Source organism: Mus caroli, chromosome 3 (assembly GCF_900094665.2).
Source record: "Mus caroli chromosome 3, CAROLI_EIJ_v1.1, whole genome shotgun sequence".
NCBI lineage: Eukaryota > Metazoa > Chordata > Mammalia > Rodentia > Muridae > Mus > Mus caroli.
Window position 1 is genome coordinate 76,688,878 of NC_034572.1, and position 19,188 is coordinate 76,708,065.

At 48.6% G+C, this 19,188-nt stretch overlaps 1 protein-coding gene across 1 annotated transcript in view; it reads right to left on the reverse strand.

Annotated features, from left to right (window-relative positions):
- Nucleotides 1–3,146: 3,146 nt before the first annotated feature.
- Nucleotides 3,147–19,188, reverse strand: part of Tmem131l (transmembrane 131 like) — a 142,235-nt gene continuing 126,193 nt past the window's right edge. Inside the window, exons 27-35 of the mRNA XM_021157333.1 lie at nucleotides 18,432–18,556; nucleotides 15,432–15,571; nucleotides 14,216–14,398; nucleotides 11,286–11,364; nucleotides 10,001–10,083; nucleotides 6,219–6,339; nucleotides 5,258–5,349; nucleotides 4,116–4,255; nucleotides 3,147–3,555 (exon numbers count right to left, since the gene is read on the reverse strand). Coding sequence (XP_021012992.1) covers nucleotides 3,283–3,555; nucleotides 4,116–4,255; nucleotides 5,258–5,349; nucleotides 6,219–6,339; nucleotides 10,001–10,083; nucleotides 11,286–11,364; nucleotides 14,216–14,398; nucleotides 15,432–15,571; nucleotides 18,432–18,556 — 1,236 coding nt within the window. The 3' untranslated portion in view covers nucleotides 3,147–3,282. The remainder of the gene's footprint in view (nucleotides 3,556–4,115; nucleotides 4,256–5,257; nucleotides 5,350–6,218; nucleotides 6,340–10,000; nucleotides 10,084–11,285; nucleotides 11,365–14,215; nucleotides 14,399–15,431; nucleotides 15,572–18,431; nucleotides 18,557–19,188) is intronic.

Below are 19,188 nucleotides of genomic sequence, written 5' to 3' on the forward strand. Positions count from 1 at the left end.
CCTAATGCTGGCTGATTCCTAACTGGATTCTAAATACTTATCTGTATAGTCTCAGATACAGGTGGCTTTCACGACTTACCAAAGCCGCTTCCCTTTGTAGCAGGGAATCCTTAGAGGAAAAACCACTAGTCAAAATGCAGAGAACAGCTGAACACAGGGTATCTGACTCTAACTGACACATCTTCAACGTAACCACCACACCTAAGGTTCAGGGAGCCTTGCAGAAGAAGCTGACTAACTGGAAGAGTCAGGAACACCAAGTGTACACTGAGGTTTGGTCTAGCTTTGACAAGGAAGCCTCAGCCATGACACCTTGGCAGTGTGGCTGCCTAGAGAGGACATCCCAACAGATGGGAGAAATCTCGCGGGGCATCACCAGTAGATGAAGGGCTAAAAGCAATTGACAACTCTTGAGAGAGGGAGAATGAGCCTTCCCCAGGGACGGGCATCCTGACGGATATTATCCAATACCAAGTGGTCAGCCCTAGAAACATATACCTGTAGGCAATACTGAACAGTCTGACCAGGTTGTATTCATGTTTGCTATATGCATATTTAACAACCATAGCTAAAGGAGACTCCATGAGTTGGGAAGGGTACATAGGAGGGACAAAACAGAGGAAGGGAAGGAAGAAAATGATGTGATTATTTAATTAAAATAACTCACTAGAGAAGTTGGCCTCAGCCAAAGCTGGGACCTGGTATTTAACCTGCCCTGGTTCCCTTAAAGGATGACTGACTGCATCAAGTACGAACAGCAGCTGAGGGTCTCGGGGCATCTCAATAGATTGTTAAGGCTTATAGCTCTCTGTAGCATGCCACACCATATCCCCATCTTACAGAGGATGATGTGGGTACAGAGGTCACAGGTGAGCTGCAGTTAGGGCAGGTAGGAGGGCTGGGAGACAGGCCAGGCCTCTTCCNCCCCCCCCCCCCGTGACTCTCGAGCTCCTCCTGCTGTTGCTGGGTCTACACCCACAGACCCTTCAAAGTGCACTGTGACTGCAGTCTGCAGTAACTGGTCCATGCCTCTGTCCCTGTGGCTGTGGGGATTCCCTTCTCCTCAGTGGTCCCACCACATGGACCCAGACTTCAGCACTATGCTACATTATCCCCTAGTTCCCATCCACCACCCTCACTCAGGCCACAGCAACCAACTTGTTTTTCAAACTTGGATGAACATTACCACTGCACTCGAGGGGAAAACCCACCCTTCTTTTGGCCCCTAAGGCATTGATGAAGGTGGCCTTCCATGTCCTTCTATTGTGACCCCCAGACCAATAAGCCCAGCCACACCAGCGGCCTGCCTCAGGCTCGTGGTCTCTATCATGTCCCTCCCATGGCGAACCTTTGCCCACAGACACCAGCTTCCTTGTGCCAGTCAAAGTTTTTACCTCAAACGTACCTGAGACGCCCTGGTCACTTCTGAGGACCTGCTGCCTGTTCCCTCACCCCAGCCCTCCTCACCAATCCCCAGAGACTGAGCATCTCAAGTAACCCCTGAATTTTTGGCCTGTCCTGCTTCAGGAGGCCGCAGTACATCCAGATGGCATCTTACTCTTTGCCAGAATTGCCTGTCCTGTCCACAGTCCGAGACAGCTCCCAGCCCCGAGAAACTGCTTAGCAAATATTAAACGAATGATAACTAACTTCATGTTTCTTTAGTATTAAGGTTAAAGATGACATTTCAGTAAAAGTGAAAATTTTTATTTTGTGTGCATAGTAGCAAAAAATAAAAAATAAGTGTCTTCTCAGTTTCCCAGGGGAAACTGAGATAATGCTACCCACGCTGTAGCGTTGGGTGAAGCAGCTCTGAAGCGGCACTAGCATCTCATGTCTCATACCCTAGAAGCCAAGTCTGAATCTGATGCTGCAAAGGCTCTGGGGCTCTTCCTCTACCCCACGATGCTTTTACTGTAGTGGACAAAGCACAAAGGTGACCATTTAACTGTTTTAGTTTCCGGGCACTGTTCACGGTGCTAAGGAACTGTTCCCCGTCTGCAGAATGTGTCACTCCAAACAGGAGCTCTATGCCACTCAAGGCTAACTCCCTACTCTCCCTATGCTCGTCCTAGGAAGCGACTGTTCTGCTGTCAATCACCTGTCTGTCCACAGGACGTCACAGGTAGAGTCAGCCAGCATTTACCTGGCTATTCCTTTGAGCATACTGTTTTCAAAGCTTATCCTTCCGGCATGGATCAATTCCACTCCTCTTTAAGACAGGGTGGAATTCCATTTCTTGGATGTACCACTGTTTATAATCTGTCAATAAATGTGTGCTGTTTCTACTCTCTGGTTTTTATGGATAGCAACAGGAACATGGCTGTTAAGGTATCTATAGAAACAAAAATAAAAATGAATTAATATTATTCAATCCTGGAGGGTCTGTTTCACCCACACCAGGATTCTGACTTGATGTCTAGTGGGCTCCCCAGAACTATATGCCCAGAAGGCTCTGCCTTACCAAAGGGAACCTGAGCTTATAGGACATCTGTCTCCCTTCAGGGCTCCCACAGTGAAAGGAGTAAACCAAACAACTTCAGTGCCCCACTCAAAATCCACCCCAGCCTCAACCTCCAGTAAAGACAAAGTGGGATATAAAAATAAGAAACTTTTATTCAAACTTGAAACTGTTCTCCAAGTTTATTCTTAGCAACAGACACTGCCACTTCAGAGCAGGCTTCTAACGCCAGTGACAAGCCGAGGGCTCAGTCACCAGCACCCGACTCCCTCAGTGCTAGTGCTGAGGAAGGAAGTGCCCCCTTCCCAGCTGTCCAACCCTGACTGCCTAGCAGAGCGGCTAGGACAACTGCTACCACAGGATAACAGGAAGCAGCCCCAGGACCAGAGAGCAAGCCCTTTTTCCTGGACACCCCCATCGGGAAGTGACTTCCTGCTAGGTGGACTTTTCTGGCTAGCCTTCACCAGACCACAAGGTCCTCTTCCAAAGCACTGACTGCCAGAGGCAGTGATGGACTAAGTCACACTCTGCAGCATCCCCACAGGTACTTGGGATGCGTGGACAGAAGCCATAGCCTCCCCTTCCTGTGGTGGAAGTTATGACCTGGGATGCCAAGTCTGTAAAACTCATTTGCAAAGGGGTAAAAAAAAACAAACACCCAGATTTTAAAAAGCAAAAACAAACAAACAAACAAACAAAACATTTATTTTTATATAAAAGTGCCAAAATATCCACCAATGTTGTACTCTATCGCAACAACCAGTTTACGCTAGGAATCAAAACACAAGGCCCTTTATTCACATTGCTCAAAGCTCAGTCCCTCACATGTTCCCACAGTAGCTGGAGTCTCTGGACAGGGGGAAGTTTGCATTGCGATTTGCTGTGCTAGTCCATATGTCCAGGTTCATGTAGGCACGGAACGGGTTAAAGCCCAGGTAGTACTCCTTGCACATGACCTGGTTTTCCATGTGGGTCGCATGCTCTGTGGCAGGGCTGATGGGGCAGCAAGTTTCATACACTTCACTTTGTGGGGCCCAGATGGAACCAAAGAGTCCAGACATGGGAGACAAGCTTCGGGTGCTCGTGAGGTAGGACTGAAGCGGAAACAAAGGTGGACAAGAGAGCCAAAGGTTAGAGACCAAGAAGGGGCTTTGCAGACAAAACACTGAGACTGAAGAGATACCCCTGGGGACACGGCCATGATGTCATGTCTACCTGCCTACCTGAGAGCTGTTAAACCGTCCCATTGCTATGACATTTTCATCTGATCTGTTAAGTCTATTTGCAATCTAAAGGGTTCAGTCAAATGTCTCCCGTGAAGAAATGTGTGGTGTGGGCACAAGGAGAGAGAGTGTTGTGTGGTGTGGGCCTGAGGAGACACAGTGTTGTGTAGTGTGGGTGTGAGGAGAGACAATGTGGGCACTACAGACAGCTGCAGAGCCCCTCTTTCACCTCTAACCCCACTGAAGGCCATGGAGGCCACTGAAGGCCTGTGACACAGACTTCCTGCCTGTCTCCACATTACAGACTTCAGAACGCGGCCACTACTCTTGTGTATAAATCCCACCAGTCTGCCTGACCTGCACTCTGTGCTGAAGGGAGCAGAGCACAGGAAGAGAAAGCAGTGCAGGGGAACAGGAAGGGCGGCACTCACTGGAGAGTTGACGAGACTGGCATGGCCCCAGGCAGCGGGCATGCTGGCCGGAGTGTTCCAGGTAGAGGGGGTGCTGTGGCCAATGAAGTCCGTCTGAACTTTCGAGGAGCAGGGGAAGCCATTGGTATAATTCATGTTTTCTGTGAGGGATGGGAGAAAAAACTGTGTTGGTGAGGTGCTGAATTCTCAGTGGAGGATAAAGGCTGCCCTAACCCTGAGTGCAGTCTGCATGCTGAGGCAGAGCGCCCAGCAGGGCTGAGGTGTCTGTACCCACTCATCACATGGGGATACTTCTAACACACATAGGTTAGAGTATTTCTAAAGAAGCCGACAGTGCCAAACTTCTTCCCTCCCCTCAAACCCCACAACATTCAGGGCCGGGTGCGGATGGAACCCTCAGGGCTCAGGCATTCTTGGATACACCTCCCAGCTACGAGCTCTCTATTTTGTTAATTACCAGCCCTCCCCACCCTCATCAACCTGCATATAGATCACATGGCCCCATAAAGTACTTACAAGTACTAAAGCCTTAATCCTAGGGAGACAGCTGCTGTAGCTCCCTCTTGTGGTTAGCTGGCTATAATGCAGTGTCAGAATCAACACTGGACACGTGGCTGGGAAGGGCAGTGCCAGCCAAGAGAAATGCTGGCCCAGCTCTATCCTGCAGTTTCCAGATACTCAGGGAATTCCCCAGCTCTTAATACTTATTGTAACACACGTGTTTTGATGGAGCACCTATATGTGCCCACTATTCCTGCCCCAAGCTTGGTTCCCTCCTTCAGGGTTCCCCAGACCCAGGGGTAAAGTCAGGACCTGTCTATCCCATAGGAGAGTCTCCTACTGAGAAGTTGTGGCCCTGCTGCCCAATAGAACAGCTGCCCTGTTCAGGCTATAGAGCCATAAGTGACTCATTTCAACTTAATTTACAGGACACAGTGGGATGAGGTTACACACAGAAGCCCCCAGACACCAGAGCAAGGACTGCCGGGAGGGTCCATTCAAAATTGCCTCTTTCCATGTGCACAAGTGGATCCAAGTAGCAGCCCCCTCACGGATCCAGGCTGCACACTGTTAGGTGCACAGGCACCTTACTTTGACTTCTGAGAATGCAAAAGTGCATTGGCACTGGCCAAGTGCCTTACCTTCTGGGAAGGCATTGTAATCGTTCAGTTCCAGAGGGCAGTACACACTGGGAAACTGGCCTTCGCAGGATGCACTCCAATCAATGAAACTGCTACAAAAAACAAACAAAAATCATGTCAGAGGAATGGCTCTACTGCCCTGCATCCTCATCCGCAAGTCTCCAGGATAGGGACATAAACAGTGTGTTCTGTCAAGTCAGAGCCAGAGGCTTAGCTTCTTGCCAAGGACATTGTACCTGCAGGACAGTTGGCTGGGTCAAGAGCACGCTGCCTTCCAAACCGCATCTGTTAGCTAGAATCTGGCTGCAGCTGTGTTAGCATCATGGGAAGACAGGGGACCCTCAGTGCCCCAGCATACACCTGAAGAGCTCTGTCATGCTGGTCCTGCTAATCAAATGTCCAGCTGTCCCCAGAATACAAGCAGCATTCCGCTTGCAAAGGTCAGCACTGTAACCTGTCTGGTACTGCAGTCACTGCAGGCTGATGTGCGTTACAGGGATAAGGTGGGGATACTGTAACAATGAGCCATCAAGTGGGTCCTGTGACATCAGACACTGACATTTGCCAGGTCCCCTCACTGAGTAACATAGTACGGCAGACTGCTATTGTGTAACAATTTTCTGATATCAGGTTTCTGATCCGTTTCAGTTTGTAAGTGTGTTTAAGAATGAGCCACGGGAAAATGAAGATCTGCCTGGGAGAAGGTAATAGGAGCACTTCAGATTTGGTCCATGTATGAAATCATGCTTTCAATCTATAGGGGCATGCCAGGTGGGGCTGCCAGCTGTACTGCTCAGACTTCATGTTCCTCACAGCGGCTGCTGTTTGAAAGCACAGTGTAACTCCAGAAGGCAGAAAACACAAAGCTCCCAGGCACAGTCCGAGTATCCGTGGGATTGCCCTGAGCTCCAGCTCCGGCTCCAGTTGCCAAGCGGAGCTGTATAAGAGCAGTGGGGCCTACCTGTCAGGGATGGAGGTGGGCTCCTGAGACACCCCTGGGGCACCGTTCTCCACTGGGCAGTTGAAGCTGCTGGTCAGACACACCGGCTGGGAAGGCCACAGGCCTCCGGGTGGATACAGACCTGAGGGTTCAAGGAGGAAGGTTTAAGAGCAGAACACAACATGGAGAGTCCACATGGCAATTCTTTTTTTTTTTGTTTGTTTTTTTTCGAGACAGGGTTTCTCTGTATAGCCCTGGCTGTCCTGGAACTCACTTTGAAGACCAGGCTGGCCTTGAATTCAGAAATCTGCCTGTCTCTGCCTTCCATGTGCTGGCATTAAAGGTGTGTGCCACCACCTCCCGGCCCACATGACAATCCTAAGTCTGGTGGTTCAGGCCTCTCTGAGGGACCGTTCTGCTGAAGATGTGACTGCAGACAGGGAATGAGTCATATGCATCTGGAAGTTCCAGCTAGGTGGGGAGCAGTCTGAGAAGGTCCAAAGTAGGTGTTACTGGGTCTCCACAGAGAAAAACCAGTGATTAAATAGTGAAGGAGGGAGAGAGGGACTAGGGGCTGACTGGCCTGGCACTGTGCTTTGGTGGGAAAACCCTGGTTGCTGAGCAGTGGGAGTGCTGGGCAGAAGTTCCCATGGCTACACATTCAGCCAGCAGACATACTGGGGCCTGCAGCAGGACACCAAGCAGACACGCCTGCTGCTGGACAGAGATGTGGGTTCCTCTCCTGCCACATCTACATCCATCTTGTTCAGGTGTCTTTCTGAGGCTGCTCAGGACACTCCACATTGGTGCAGCTGACATAGCCCTATGTCTGAGACAAAATGGCAACTATCCCTCTCAGGAAACCCGTGTCTCATTCTGTCACACAGCTGCCAGTCTAGGAGGGCTGCACCTTCCCTGCCAGGCTGCCTCGGCACTGCATGTAACATGCCTAGCTGTCACAACCAGCCACAGGAAGCAGTACACTTCTGGTGTGGGACCACCACTGCCTGCCATACTGCACAGGGCAGAACCAATGTCCGCCTGTGGCAAGCTCGGGAGAACAATGCTTCCCACCCATCAGGTCTTGGGTTCCCTAAAACCAGGAGTCTATTCGGGTCTGTGTTATCCCTGCTGCAATGGAGGAAGAACTGACAGAACGAAGCTCACGTCTCTTGATGTCCTGTGAGACTTGTCTGAGCCAGAGTCTCTTGTTTCCAGACAAGACATTAACTTCTGAGTAGGAAGAAAAATCTCAGGGGCTTCCCAGCCCTGACAGTCATGTCATACCACTTATGTGTAACACATAATGGCACTCAGTAAAAGGGGGAAGGCAGAAGGAGGTCATCTGTCAGGCATCAGTAAGGACTTCTGGGAGCAGGTAGTCAGGGAGGAGGCGGGGAGCAAGCTGCCAGGCTCCACAGACTGAGAAGGGAAGGGTGACCTAGGAAAGAAGGCCCCAGGATGACTGAGATTGGGGCCTAGGCCGTTAGAAAAAGGGACTGGAGATGCGAGCACTGTGTACAGTAGCTGTTAGACTCCGAAGCAAAGGTGTTCAACCATAAGTTGGCTGTAAGATGGTTTACATTTCAGGAGAGAGGCCCAAGCTATAGACACAAATCTGAGAGATGTGGGAATTCAAGTTGAGACTTGAAGTTTTAAATGTGGAGAAGACTGGCAGAGGAGCCAACCACAGAAAAGAGGGAGGAGCAGGAATCAAGGCTCAGGCTCTGAAGATCCAGGGTTCCTCAGGTGATGGGGAACTGAATGAGCAACGCACGACGGAAACTGGTCCATGGGGACTGAAGACAAATGGGACCAAGGATGGGGTAACACAGCCATGTCAGGGGCCTGACTTCTGCTTCAGGGGAGCAGTGGTGAGAAGGGGACACAGGCATTGAGGGTGAGGACAGAGGGAGCTGTCATCACCAACACAGACTCCCTAAGGAGGCCTCTGGGCCAGGAGCCATGGAACCCAACAGCAGGCAGAGATGGACATCCTGAGGCAGGGTATGGCTACTGCTGGGGTCTGACAGATGGGAGGGATCACCGCACACTCATGTCCTGACAGGAAGGACTCATCAGAGGTAGCAACTGACAGTGGAGAAGGGACAGGAATGGGCGAGACTCCCAGGACAGAAGGAGGCAACAGGAGAGAAGCAGATGGCCTTCCATGGTAGGCCAGTGTGGGTGAGGGGAACTTCTGAAGGTCTGGAGTAAGAAGCAGGAACAACTAGATTGAGGCAGAAGGCAAGTAGACCAGGACAGCGGATGCCACTGTGGGTAGTTGAGAATAGCAGACCTGCTGGTGGGTGGGTGTTACCCCTCAGAGGCTGGGGCTGGGCAGGACTAGCAACACTACCGTGAGCTTTGCAAGGCAAAGGCAGTTACCTATGGAAGTCAAGGAACTCACTCCCCAGGGGCCAGGCATTTTTGCAGGGCAGGGGCAAAAGTATCAAGGTGAGGGAGAGCAAAATGGGCAGGACAGTGTCCATGCACAGCAGACCAGGGGACAACTGACCTCATCAGGACTCGGCCAAGCAGTGCAAGAGGTGATTAAAAAAAAAAAGTAGTTCTTAATGGGTAGCAGGTAACGACATCTGAAACACACATGTAAACCCAGCCTGGGACACGAGGTTTCACAGAAACTCTAGCAGACAGAAGAAAAGCAGAGTAGCCGCCACTGAGGTAAATCCAGCTTATGGCGTGGGGATGGAACCCAGAGCCTGGTGCTTACCAGGCAGGGGCTCCTCTGCTGAGCTCTGCTAGCCCTGGGTATCTGGAGTTTGTTGTTTCTTAATAGAGGACAGGATTAACTAAATTCTATCCTCTAGTAGCTCACAGAAATGAGTAAGCCAGCCAAACCTTCATCCAAACCTTGGCTTGGCAAAGTAGAAATGACTGAATTTTGCATTTTCTTTCATTGGAAACATTTGTGTTGTATGGATTAATGACCAGGTCCAGTTCACCAACAATTTGTTTCCATTAACTCTGACAAGTCCAGAACATTTGCAAGATGGCAACGAGGCAGCTTAATCTTTCCTCCTTATTGCAACCTCTGCAATGGTTGCAAGCTTTTGCCTTGCCGTGTAGCCCAAGCTGACCTGGAGCCCTCCTCCCTCTGGGCAGCACTCTGCGTGTCAGGAGCTTCTATGCACAGAAACAAGTACGTATGTCAAACCTAAAGCTGCCACCAAGAGAAAAACTCGGGCATGTCCTGCCACAATTCCTGACCCTGATTTGGAAGAACCCCAGAATAAGACAGGATGCCAGAAAAAAGACAGATAGAAAACGAAGAGAAAGAATGTTAGGGTTGGGAATGGATGGTGAGGAGGGCATGACTCCTCACTGGAGGCCCCAGTGGGAGGCAGGGTTTCCTCTGGCTGTCTTTCCCACTTGTAGGAAGTGCAGCTAGTGCTCAGCTCTGCCACATCCTGGTTCAGGAACCTGCCTCTAGCTAGGCTGCTGATGCCCAGTTAGTGGGTCCCACACGGAGGGGCAGGCGAGCAGAGCAAGCCCACTGTGCTGGCTTGCTCACACCTCAGCTCTGTTCTCTTGTTTCTGTTATCTCTGACTGGGTCAGTGAGCTCGGTGCAGAGGAGGCTCTGCTGAGAGCTCTGGAACATTTCTGGCTGGCTGTGTCATGGCTGCTGAGGGTGTTCACACTGATGTAGAATGCTTAGCTGGGGCAGCTGATGTCTATCCACAGAGCAGGAGGTTGGGAGCCCCACCCCCCCCACCCCGGCCTGAGGTGCCTTCTCCAGTGCCCAGCACAGAGCCTGGCTGATGCCTGCCGTGAGCCTTACCTTTCTCTTCTCCAGCACCTGCAGGTGTGGCAGGAAGACCAGGACAGGGGGACTCTGTGAACTCAGGCAGGACACTCACATCTCTGCAGGCAAAGGGAAGACAGGAAACCATGACTTCCATGCAGGAAAATTGAAAACCGCGTTGCCAAATCTCCTTTGAGTCTGACCATAATCCCTTCAGAAACACAGATATGAAAGATGCACAGAGCCAGGCAAGAGCTGAAGGATACCGTGACGTCAGCTGCAGCTTCCAATACAGACAGCAGCAGTCTTCACAGCTCAGTGGCTCTCTACCTCTGATAGGTCACAGAGAGCTTTCATGTGTGTGAGCCAAGTCTTTCTCACATGGCATCCAGGGGCCCTGGGGTCATGCCAAAGTGCTATCCTGCATGCTGATGCCACATTCCTCTCATTATGAAAGGCACTGCTGACCCTCAGTCATCACTGATTCCACATGGGTGGTCTGAGAACTTCTGGAGGGAGTCCTGCACAGCAGCTGCCATGTAGGACCTACAAAGGCTGAATGGGCACTGACAACCCACTTGTCTTTCTCTCGTAAGGATGCCCTAAAAGGCCGCCTGACACTGCCATCACAGGCATTTGTACCAAGTTAGCACTCTCAGTATCTGGACATGACTTAATGTATATGGGAGGACTGGCAAAAATAGTCCTGGGAAAACAGTCTCATTTTGTTCCTATTTTGAGACAGGGTTTTGCCACATAATACTGGATAATCAGTCTAGTCCTTAGTAGTGCAAAGCACAGGCTACTCAAATTCATGACAATCCTCCTGCCTCAGTCTTCTGAGTGCCAGAATGACAGGCACATGTCACCATCCATGTTATATGAGGGATCTGTAGAGTTGGCCATGTGTGTAGGTCCTAGAATCTACTACAAACAGAAGCTGAGGGGCAACTGTATCTCTGCTCCCCACCCCCATGCAATGCTGAAGAAAGCATGGTACAAAGAGACTGTGACTGTGTCTACCAGGCCCTTGCAGGCACTGAACTATTGGTGCACAGACTGAATTCAAGTCCTACTCAGGGGAGATGGTTCCTAGTGTGGCCACATTGTTGAGAAAACAACAAAACCAGAGAGTCTCCACATGAGCCATGACGATGGTCACTCGTTTGAGTTACTAATATAATCAGATCGGGTTTCTCTGTCTGTAAAAGGCTTTTTGATTTCAGCCTACGTAGCAAAGCACCAAGAAGCACCTCACTGACAGAAAAGCAGAACGTGGCCCTGAGGCGGCGAGGAGCGAGGGAGGACCTCCAATACTCACGTGGAGCTGCAGACATGCTGTGGGAGGCTCAAGGGGACCGAAGCTTCTGAAGGGAAATCCTGTGGGGAAACACCGTCTCCTGCATTGAAAGAAGGTGTTATCAGAGCATGTTGACACGATCTAGCTGTTTCATTTTACTTTTTTTTGTTTTTTTTTTGCTCTTTTTTTTTTTATTACTTTTTTCATTTTTTTTTTTCTGTTTCATTTTAAACCAGCACACATTCTCGTTCTTTGAATTGTGGGTGGTTTGCCTGTGTGGGCGCAGGTGTGTGTCCCCATGCACGGGGTCAGCAGAGGTCAGGGCTGGAGGTCTTCTTCTGTTATTTTCTTGGATGTTGTGACAAGGCCTGCCCCTAATCACAGAGCTGGCCCCATGAGCTCCAAGGATCTGCCCTTGCCCTGCCCTCCAGGGCATCACCACACCAGCATCCATGTGGGTGGTGCTGGGTATCCAAGTTCAGGATGCTTTTCCTGTCACCCTCTAACCTTCTGGCACAACGTGAAGACTGTACTACCATCCTTCAAATATCATCCTTTCTTTCTCCACAAATCTGCCCTTCTATGTTTCCTAGAAGTTTGTTTTCAATTCAAGCCCCGTGTGTGTACTGCTTGGAAAACTCTCGGTCCTTTGGTAAACAGAGTACAAAAATAGTGTGTGAAAAACAGGCTGACTCTAGCCATGAAAATCCTCCTCACCCACCAAAATGCCAAAAGCCTGTCCCTCATCTACTCTGTGTTTCCACAAGACAGAGACTTTCTCCAAGGAGGGGGCCAATCCGTTCACAGAGGCTGAGAAAATTGTAACCTTTTTATACATGAAGCACATTACCAACTAGACACGCAACATGTATCTGTGACACTGCAACCTTGGGAGCATCAGGGAAACACTGAGGGGGTGAGTGGAGAACAGGGAAGGAGACAGAAGGGTGCTGAGGACCTGGATTGCAGTTTCACGTCTATCTTTTCCCTCTTGCCATTTGAATTTGGATTTGAAGCCCGAATCCTGCACATGCTAAGCCACTATTCCACATCCCTGTTTTTTGTTTACAGGTTTTGAGTCAGGGTCTTATATTATGATCTAAAAGTTGTAATCTCCGCTAGCAGCCCCCCTGAGTGCCAGAGTTGGGCTCCTGTCCAGGGCTGGGTCACTACACCTGTCTACCAGCTTCTATTAGAGGCATCCATAATGGAGAGGGCAGGGGATGGGAGGCAAGTGCCCTGGGCTTCTGGGAAATACTGAGCCAAGCATGAATGGCCACCCGGGACCCTGCACGGAATGGGGCAAGTATTGCCTTGAGCCCTCGTGCAGATCCAGACTGGGAGCAGAGACATGCCTGCAGTTTTCTCAGGGCCCAAGGTGAACACGTCTACATACACGGGGAATCATGGAATGAGCGTTACTGAGTCTCTGCATGTCCCTTCACTGTGCTGAAAACAACTTCACAAAACGGGCTGCTCACCCAGGACTATTAAAAAATAACAAAAGCAAAAAGCAGAATGCTATTTTGAGTTACTGTTTCATTTATACAACCTAAGAACAAATAATTCCCCATGTTTCTGATGGAATTATAAACACAAAAAAAATTATACTAAAAGTACCCACAAAAACAATCACGATAGTGATTCTGTTGGGAAAAGTGGGTAGATGATCAAGGGCTTTCTTCCCTTTAAAAAAATCAATCAATCAATCAATCAATCAATCCCTCCCTATATATATATATATATATATATATATATATATATATATATATATATATCTGTGTGTGTGTGTGTGTGTGTGTGTGTGTGTGTGTGCGCGCGCGTGTGTGTGAAAGCACTTGCTATCATACTTGATGGCCTCAGTCTAATCCTTGGCGTCCACAGGATGTAAGGATAGAGCCAACTTTCACAAGTTGTCCTATGACATCCACATATGCAACATGGGTGTGTATGTGTGGGGTGTATGCATATAAACACTTAAAATATACACACACAAACACACATACACACACACATACACATGCACATGCCTAATAACAAATGTAATACCACTATAACAACAAAAACTATAAAACAGCAATTGTGGGGAAAAAGATATTAATTCTAGGAGACAGGAATACAATCATAGCTGATCTCTTATCACTAAATTCTCAAAAATACGTGAGGTTACATGCCAATAATAGCATTATTCTTATTCACAATAGCCAAAAAGTAGAAGCGACCAACTGCCCACTGAGGAGCTGCAATAAGCAAACATACATGCATAATGGAATGTCCTCAATCCTCGACAAGGAAGGGAGCTGACATGTTCTGTAATGAGTCCTCGGGATGTCACTGAGTGAAATCAATCTTTCAGCAAAACATAATCATATCCGATTCATATACATGACCAATATCATAATCCAAAATCATGTCTGCTCCACACAAAAACAATCATACATGGGTCATAATCAGTCATGATCTCCATACAGGACAACCATATACTCCACATCTGACAACCATGCATGTCTACATCATCCATGGCTTAGTTACTGGAGACATCCGAGCAGTCATGTTAGGGGCAGAGAGCAGAAGCAGGCAAGCAGGGGCTTGGAGAGGAACAGCAGTGACTGCTTAGTGGACACAGAGTCTCGGTTTGGAAGGATGGGAAGGTTCTAGTGGCGATGGCTGTACAGTATGAATGAACGTGCTTTATGCCACCACGCTGTACATTTAAAATGGTTAAAAAAAAACCAACAGTCAGTCCCGTGACATACTTTAGTACAATAAAAAAGATATACAATTGTTCAGGTCTTTGAAGTGTTTCAAAGACAGAAATAGTACCAGTAACAATGGAGATCGGGAGGAGAAAGGAGAAGAGCTAAGCAGACAGCCTGAGGCAAGGCAAGCGCTCTGTCCCCTGTACGGTAGCCCTGCACTGGCTGCAGGCAGACAGGGGGCCTCTGACTCACCAGGTGGCAGGAAGTGCTGTATGTCCACCACTGGCCTCCTGTCACAGTCAGAGCTGCTACTGCTCCAGCTGCCCCAGCTGCCCCGGCTGGCCCGCACACTGCTGGAGGAGCTGCCACAGTCGGAGCTAGAGTCCGAGCAAAACTTGTCTGCACACTTCTTCTCAGACTTCTGGTAGTAACTGTCTGGAGAGGCAGAAGAGGGGCTGTGCTGCACCAAGACAGTTCCCACTAGTGCCATGGGAACAAGTGGACAAGGGGGTAAGAGGGGCAGGGTATGCTCAGTCGCCACCTCTGCTCAGCTAGTGAAAAATGACAGACTTGAAGGAACAGCAGGGCACAAGCTAAGTCTGGTTTGCCTGCGGATAGACAGCAGGGCCAGGTAGAACCTTCATCTAAGACTGGCTCCAGGGCTCTGTGGAGCTCAGAAGAGGAGCACTTGCCCAGCATGGGATCTGAGCCTCAAACTGCAAAACAGACTGAATTACATGCAAATGGTTCTAGAAATAACAAACAAAAATTTCTATCAAGAAAATTGAGTCTATTCTACTGAATAGATGAGAGACTTACAATGCCCCCCTTTATTATTAAAATGTTTATTTCAGGTTTCAAAATATTGCTGATTACTGATGCCCAACTGATACTTCAGAGCAACACCCATCTTTCAAGGGGATCACCAAGGAAGAGGGATAACGGCTGTTGCCTTAGTGTCTAGTGTGCAAAGTGGAGCTCATATGTGGGTATGTCGGTGTGGACTGGATCACAGATTACATTCCGACTGCCACCCTTAGTGGCCTCCTGCCCCCATCCTCCCTCCTACACCGGCTCTGGAATTGGTGTCTGCACAGCTTCCACTCCCAGGGCACTGCCCACCTTGTGTACCAGCAGCCTGATCTAGAAACTACAGAGCCATGCAGAAATCACCAGTTCAAAAGTGGGACATCCTGCTTTACCTGGCTCTGCCCTTTCCCCAAGAGGCCCAGCCTAAGGCCTGTGCACACTGGTCCTGTACCTTCAACAGTATACACAAAGACAATTGAGAACGGACAGACTTGAGGGACAGCAGCCATGTTCAGGCTCAAAAGGGCATGTGCTTTCTGATCTAACCCTGACAACTTTCTGTTGGAGTTGCCAACAGCTACGTGGCCTGTAAATGACATTTCTCAAAAGCTCAAAGAACAGATCCCAAGGACACCACTGGGATCCCAGTGCTACATACCCTCCTCTCTCCGTACAGGGGAGCTGCCCGAAACTTCTGTGCCAGCCTTACATGTCTCCCCAGCGCCGTCCTGTGCACACCAGCTTCTGACGTCACTGCAGACAAGCCTCTGTTCGCTCTGCTCAGAAGGCCTGGGAGAACTGTGAGAAAGACCACATCTCTATCTCATTACACAGACACACTTTCTGTGTGTCAGGTAAAAATCACAATCTGAGGCCACCTCTCTCAGTCCTGTGGGAGGAGGATGAGCAAGAAAGGCCCCTAAGTCCCTGAAAGATGTGGAGACGGAAATGGCTCAGTGGTAGAACTATGTTTAGCACACATAAGTCATAGGTTCATTTTTTTTTTTACTCCTGCATCCCCAAAGAGGTTAGCATTTTGAATCAGAATGAATTTAAGGAAACTTAATCTATTTCCACATTGTACAGTGAGAAGAACAGACCCCAGTGTTGCGCAGTCGCTTGGCAGTTCAGGGTAGAGCCAGGGCTCCTGGCCTGATTTATCTGGATTTTCAGTGTGTGAACCTGCTGCTTTGTGTCTCCTGAAGGTCTGAGTGTTTATTTAAATATATCCCTTCTCACTTGCAAACATCTGCTTAGACATTACCGATCTAACCCTACTTGGCGCACAGTTGTGAACGTGCAGTCAGTACAAAGAATAAGCCTCTTCCCTCAAAAGCTCAGAAGTTAAACCGCACTTCCTCAAGGAGGTAGTTACAATGCTATTTCCTAAGTAGAAATATACAAACGCACGGGCTGGAAAGACCTGCTCACTTGATCAGTGCTCGGTATGTGTGCATGGAAAACAGAATTCCATCCCTAACACACGTAGAACACTAGACACAGCGGCCTTTACACCCAGATCTGAAGCAGCAGAGACAGAAGGATTCCTACAGCTCACTGGCCAGGCAGATGAGCTGTCTAGGTTCAGTGAGAAACTGTCTCAGAAGATACCCAACATCAGCCTCTGAACTCCACATGTGTGCACACATACATTAACATGTATTCCTACCACATACCCACAAGTGTGCACATACACACCCACATTAACATGTTCTTCTACCACATACATACATGTGTGCACACACCCACACTAACTTAACATGTACTCCCACCACTTACCCACATGTGCACACATATACATTAACATGTACTCCCACTACATACTGACATGTGTGTACACACACTCACATTAACATGCACTCCCACCAATTACCCACATGTGTGCACACACCAATACATTTTTTTTTTTAATTAAAACATATAGAAGCACCCTGTGAGTTCTCTGCACAGGTCATGGCAGTGCCTGTGTGATGTGTGTGGGATGATGAGACTGCAGCCCAGACATGGGAGATGCAGAGCGGGATGTCACTGGCTTCTGCACACGGCAGAAAGCTGTGGACAGAGCAGGTATCCAGCAGCACCTGCCTGTGTCTGCCATGGTCTCAGTTGTGAGCAGACACAGACTACTCGCTAGTTACTTTTAAACAATTTGATTATTTGCTTGGATCTCAGAAATATGCTTTAAGACGTTTTCTAAAACTATTTGGTGAAGTTGTACTCTTATGTTTCTATATGTTCCTATTTAGGAAAATACAGTACGTTAAAGTGACAAGTAAAATTTATAAAAATACATATAGGAGAATACAAAAGGCCTGATGTTTCCCTTATACAGAATACTGTACTCCAATTCTCAAATAAATAACCATGCATGCTGGGGTATGTAACATGATAATTTCCACTGTCCTGACTGCCTTGTGTGAATTATGTATAGAGCAAAGCCTGAAAGCTGCCCTGGAACTGGCACCTGACTGTCTTCACGGAATACAGACGAGGACCTGGGAGGAGCTATGACAATGCTGAACCATGGACTCTGAGCTTGGTGACAGCCTTCCTGGGTGCTCTGACCCCTCAGAATGCTCAATTATAGCACAGTGGAACCTCACACCTACTCAAATGTGCAAGGGCTAGAGGACCTTATAAACAACATGCTAGAGCACCTAACCAAGCTCACAGGGTGGTGATGCCTCTGGATGCCAGGATTCAAAGGCAAAGCCTGCATGAGGGAGAGAGCTCCTGCCTTGGCTATTTAGAGACTGATGAGGACAGGGGTCAGGATCTTGGAATGGAGCTTTCTATAGAAAACTGGGCACTGCAGGGGGCATCCTGCAGAGGGAGAACTGCGGAACCGGGAAAGCCTAACTGTAGATAAGGAAAGAAAGGAGAACATCTCTGTTAGAGGCTCCAACACACATGTGCTGTGCTGGGAATCAAAGATGAAAAACTAGAACTCAAAGGCCACTTCGCTGGATGTGGAGTCAGAATGAACGTACACACTGCTCATCTGGTTAAAAAACTCTTCAAGCTGAGAAACGTACAGTACACTAGATTTAGGGTTTAGCCCTGCCTGGAATCCCAGCAACACAGAGTTTCCACAGACACTGCTTAGCCCCCTACTCTTCCAGATAAAGAAATGCAAGGCTGAGAAGATGGTGTCTCCAAACAGCAGGGTTTCTAGGGCACAGTACCAACTTCATAGGTAGCACGTTATAAGGGACAGCTTAGGTCTTTTCTCTAAAATTTCCCACAGCTGTTAGCATTTTATAAGGAGCAGGTAAAAATATAAGTCTTAAAAGGTTATATTACAGTATTTTTTTTAAAGATTTATTTTATGTATCTGAGTACACTGTCTGTGTCTACTAGAGGAGGGCATCGGATCCCATTACAGATGGTTGTGAGCCACCATGTGGTTGCTGGTAATTGAACTCAGGACCTCTGGAAGAGCAGTCAGCGCTCTTAACTGCTGAGCCATCTCTCCAGCCCATGTTACAGTATTTTTAAGGAGTAAAATTACAATGAGAAACTCTACTGAGTCAGCAAATTCCTCTGAGTGTGAACACAACACTGCCCTGTGCTGTGGTGCCCACCTAAGCCTACAGAGGAGGCACTGCTGTCAGTGGAGATCTGCACTGAACTGGGAAGGGGCTGCAGGAACACGTACCTGGAGGCCTGGGCAGAGGCCCTTTTCTTGTTTCTCCTACAAGTCCGGGCTTTGTTCCAGTTGAGGGCTTGTGTGCTTCCTTCTCTCTTCTCCTGAAGCTTCCTCTTCCTGGAAGGATCTTCCTGCTGAAGAGGAGAAAGGAAACATTTGTGGTTTCAAGAGACTATCTGAAGAGAAACTCATGACTGCCTTTAACTTTTGAGGACCAACTGTCTGCATCCAGAACACCTCGGCTCTGCAGACTCGAGACCGGCCTTTCTCTGTCTCTGCTTTCTCAGGTTTGGCAGACAGAGAAGAAAAAGTAATTGTTGCTTATAAAACCTCCAAGGGGCTGAAAGGGAGAGATCTGCCAGTGCTATCCAGGTGGCTGCGCTAAACCTCCTGCCTCCACTTGGTCATTTGGTATCTGACTTAATCAACTGCCCGAGCAGAATCCAAATGACCCGGGAAGGTAGGAGCCGCATCTCTATTCAAACTCGCTTGAGATGAACTTTTTGTGAACAGCCAGACCACCAGAGGATGTTCTAAACTAGGTACAGCTTTTTGGGTAAATGAAGTCAGAACATGTTTCACGTACAAATGTTGTTATGAAGAACTTAATCCAGTATACTGACAGTTACAGGAACATCACTACATAGACACATATTTAAAACTTTGTCTACCGGAGGATCCAGCAATACCTCTCCTGGGCATATATCCAGAAGATGTCCCAACCGGTAAGAAGGACACATGCTCCACTATGTTCATAGCAGCCCTA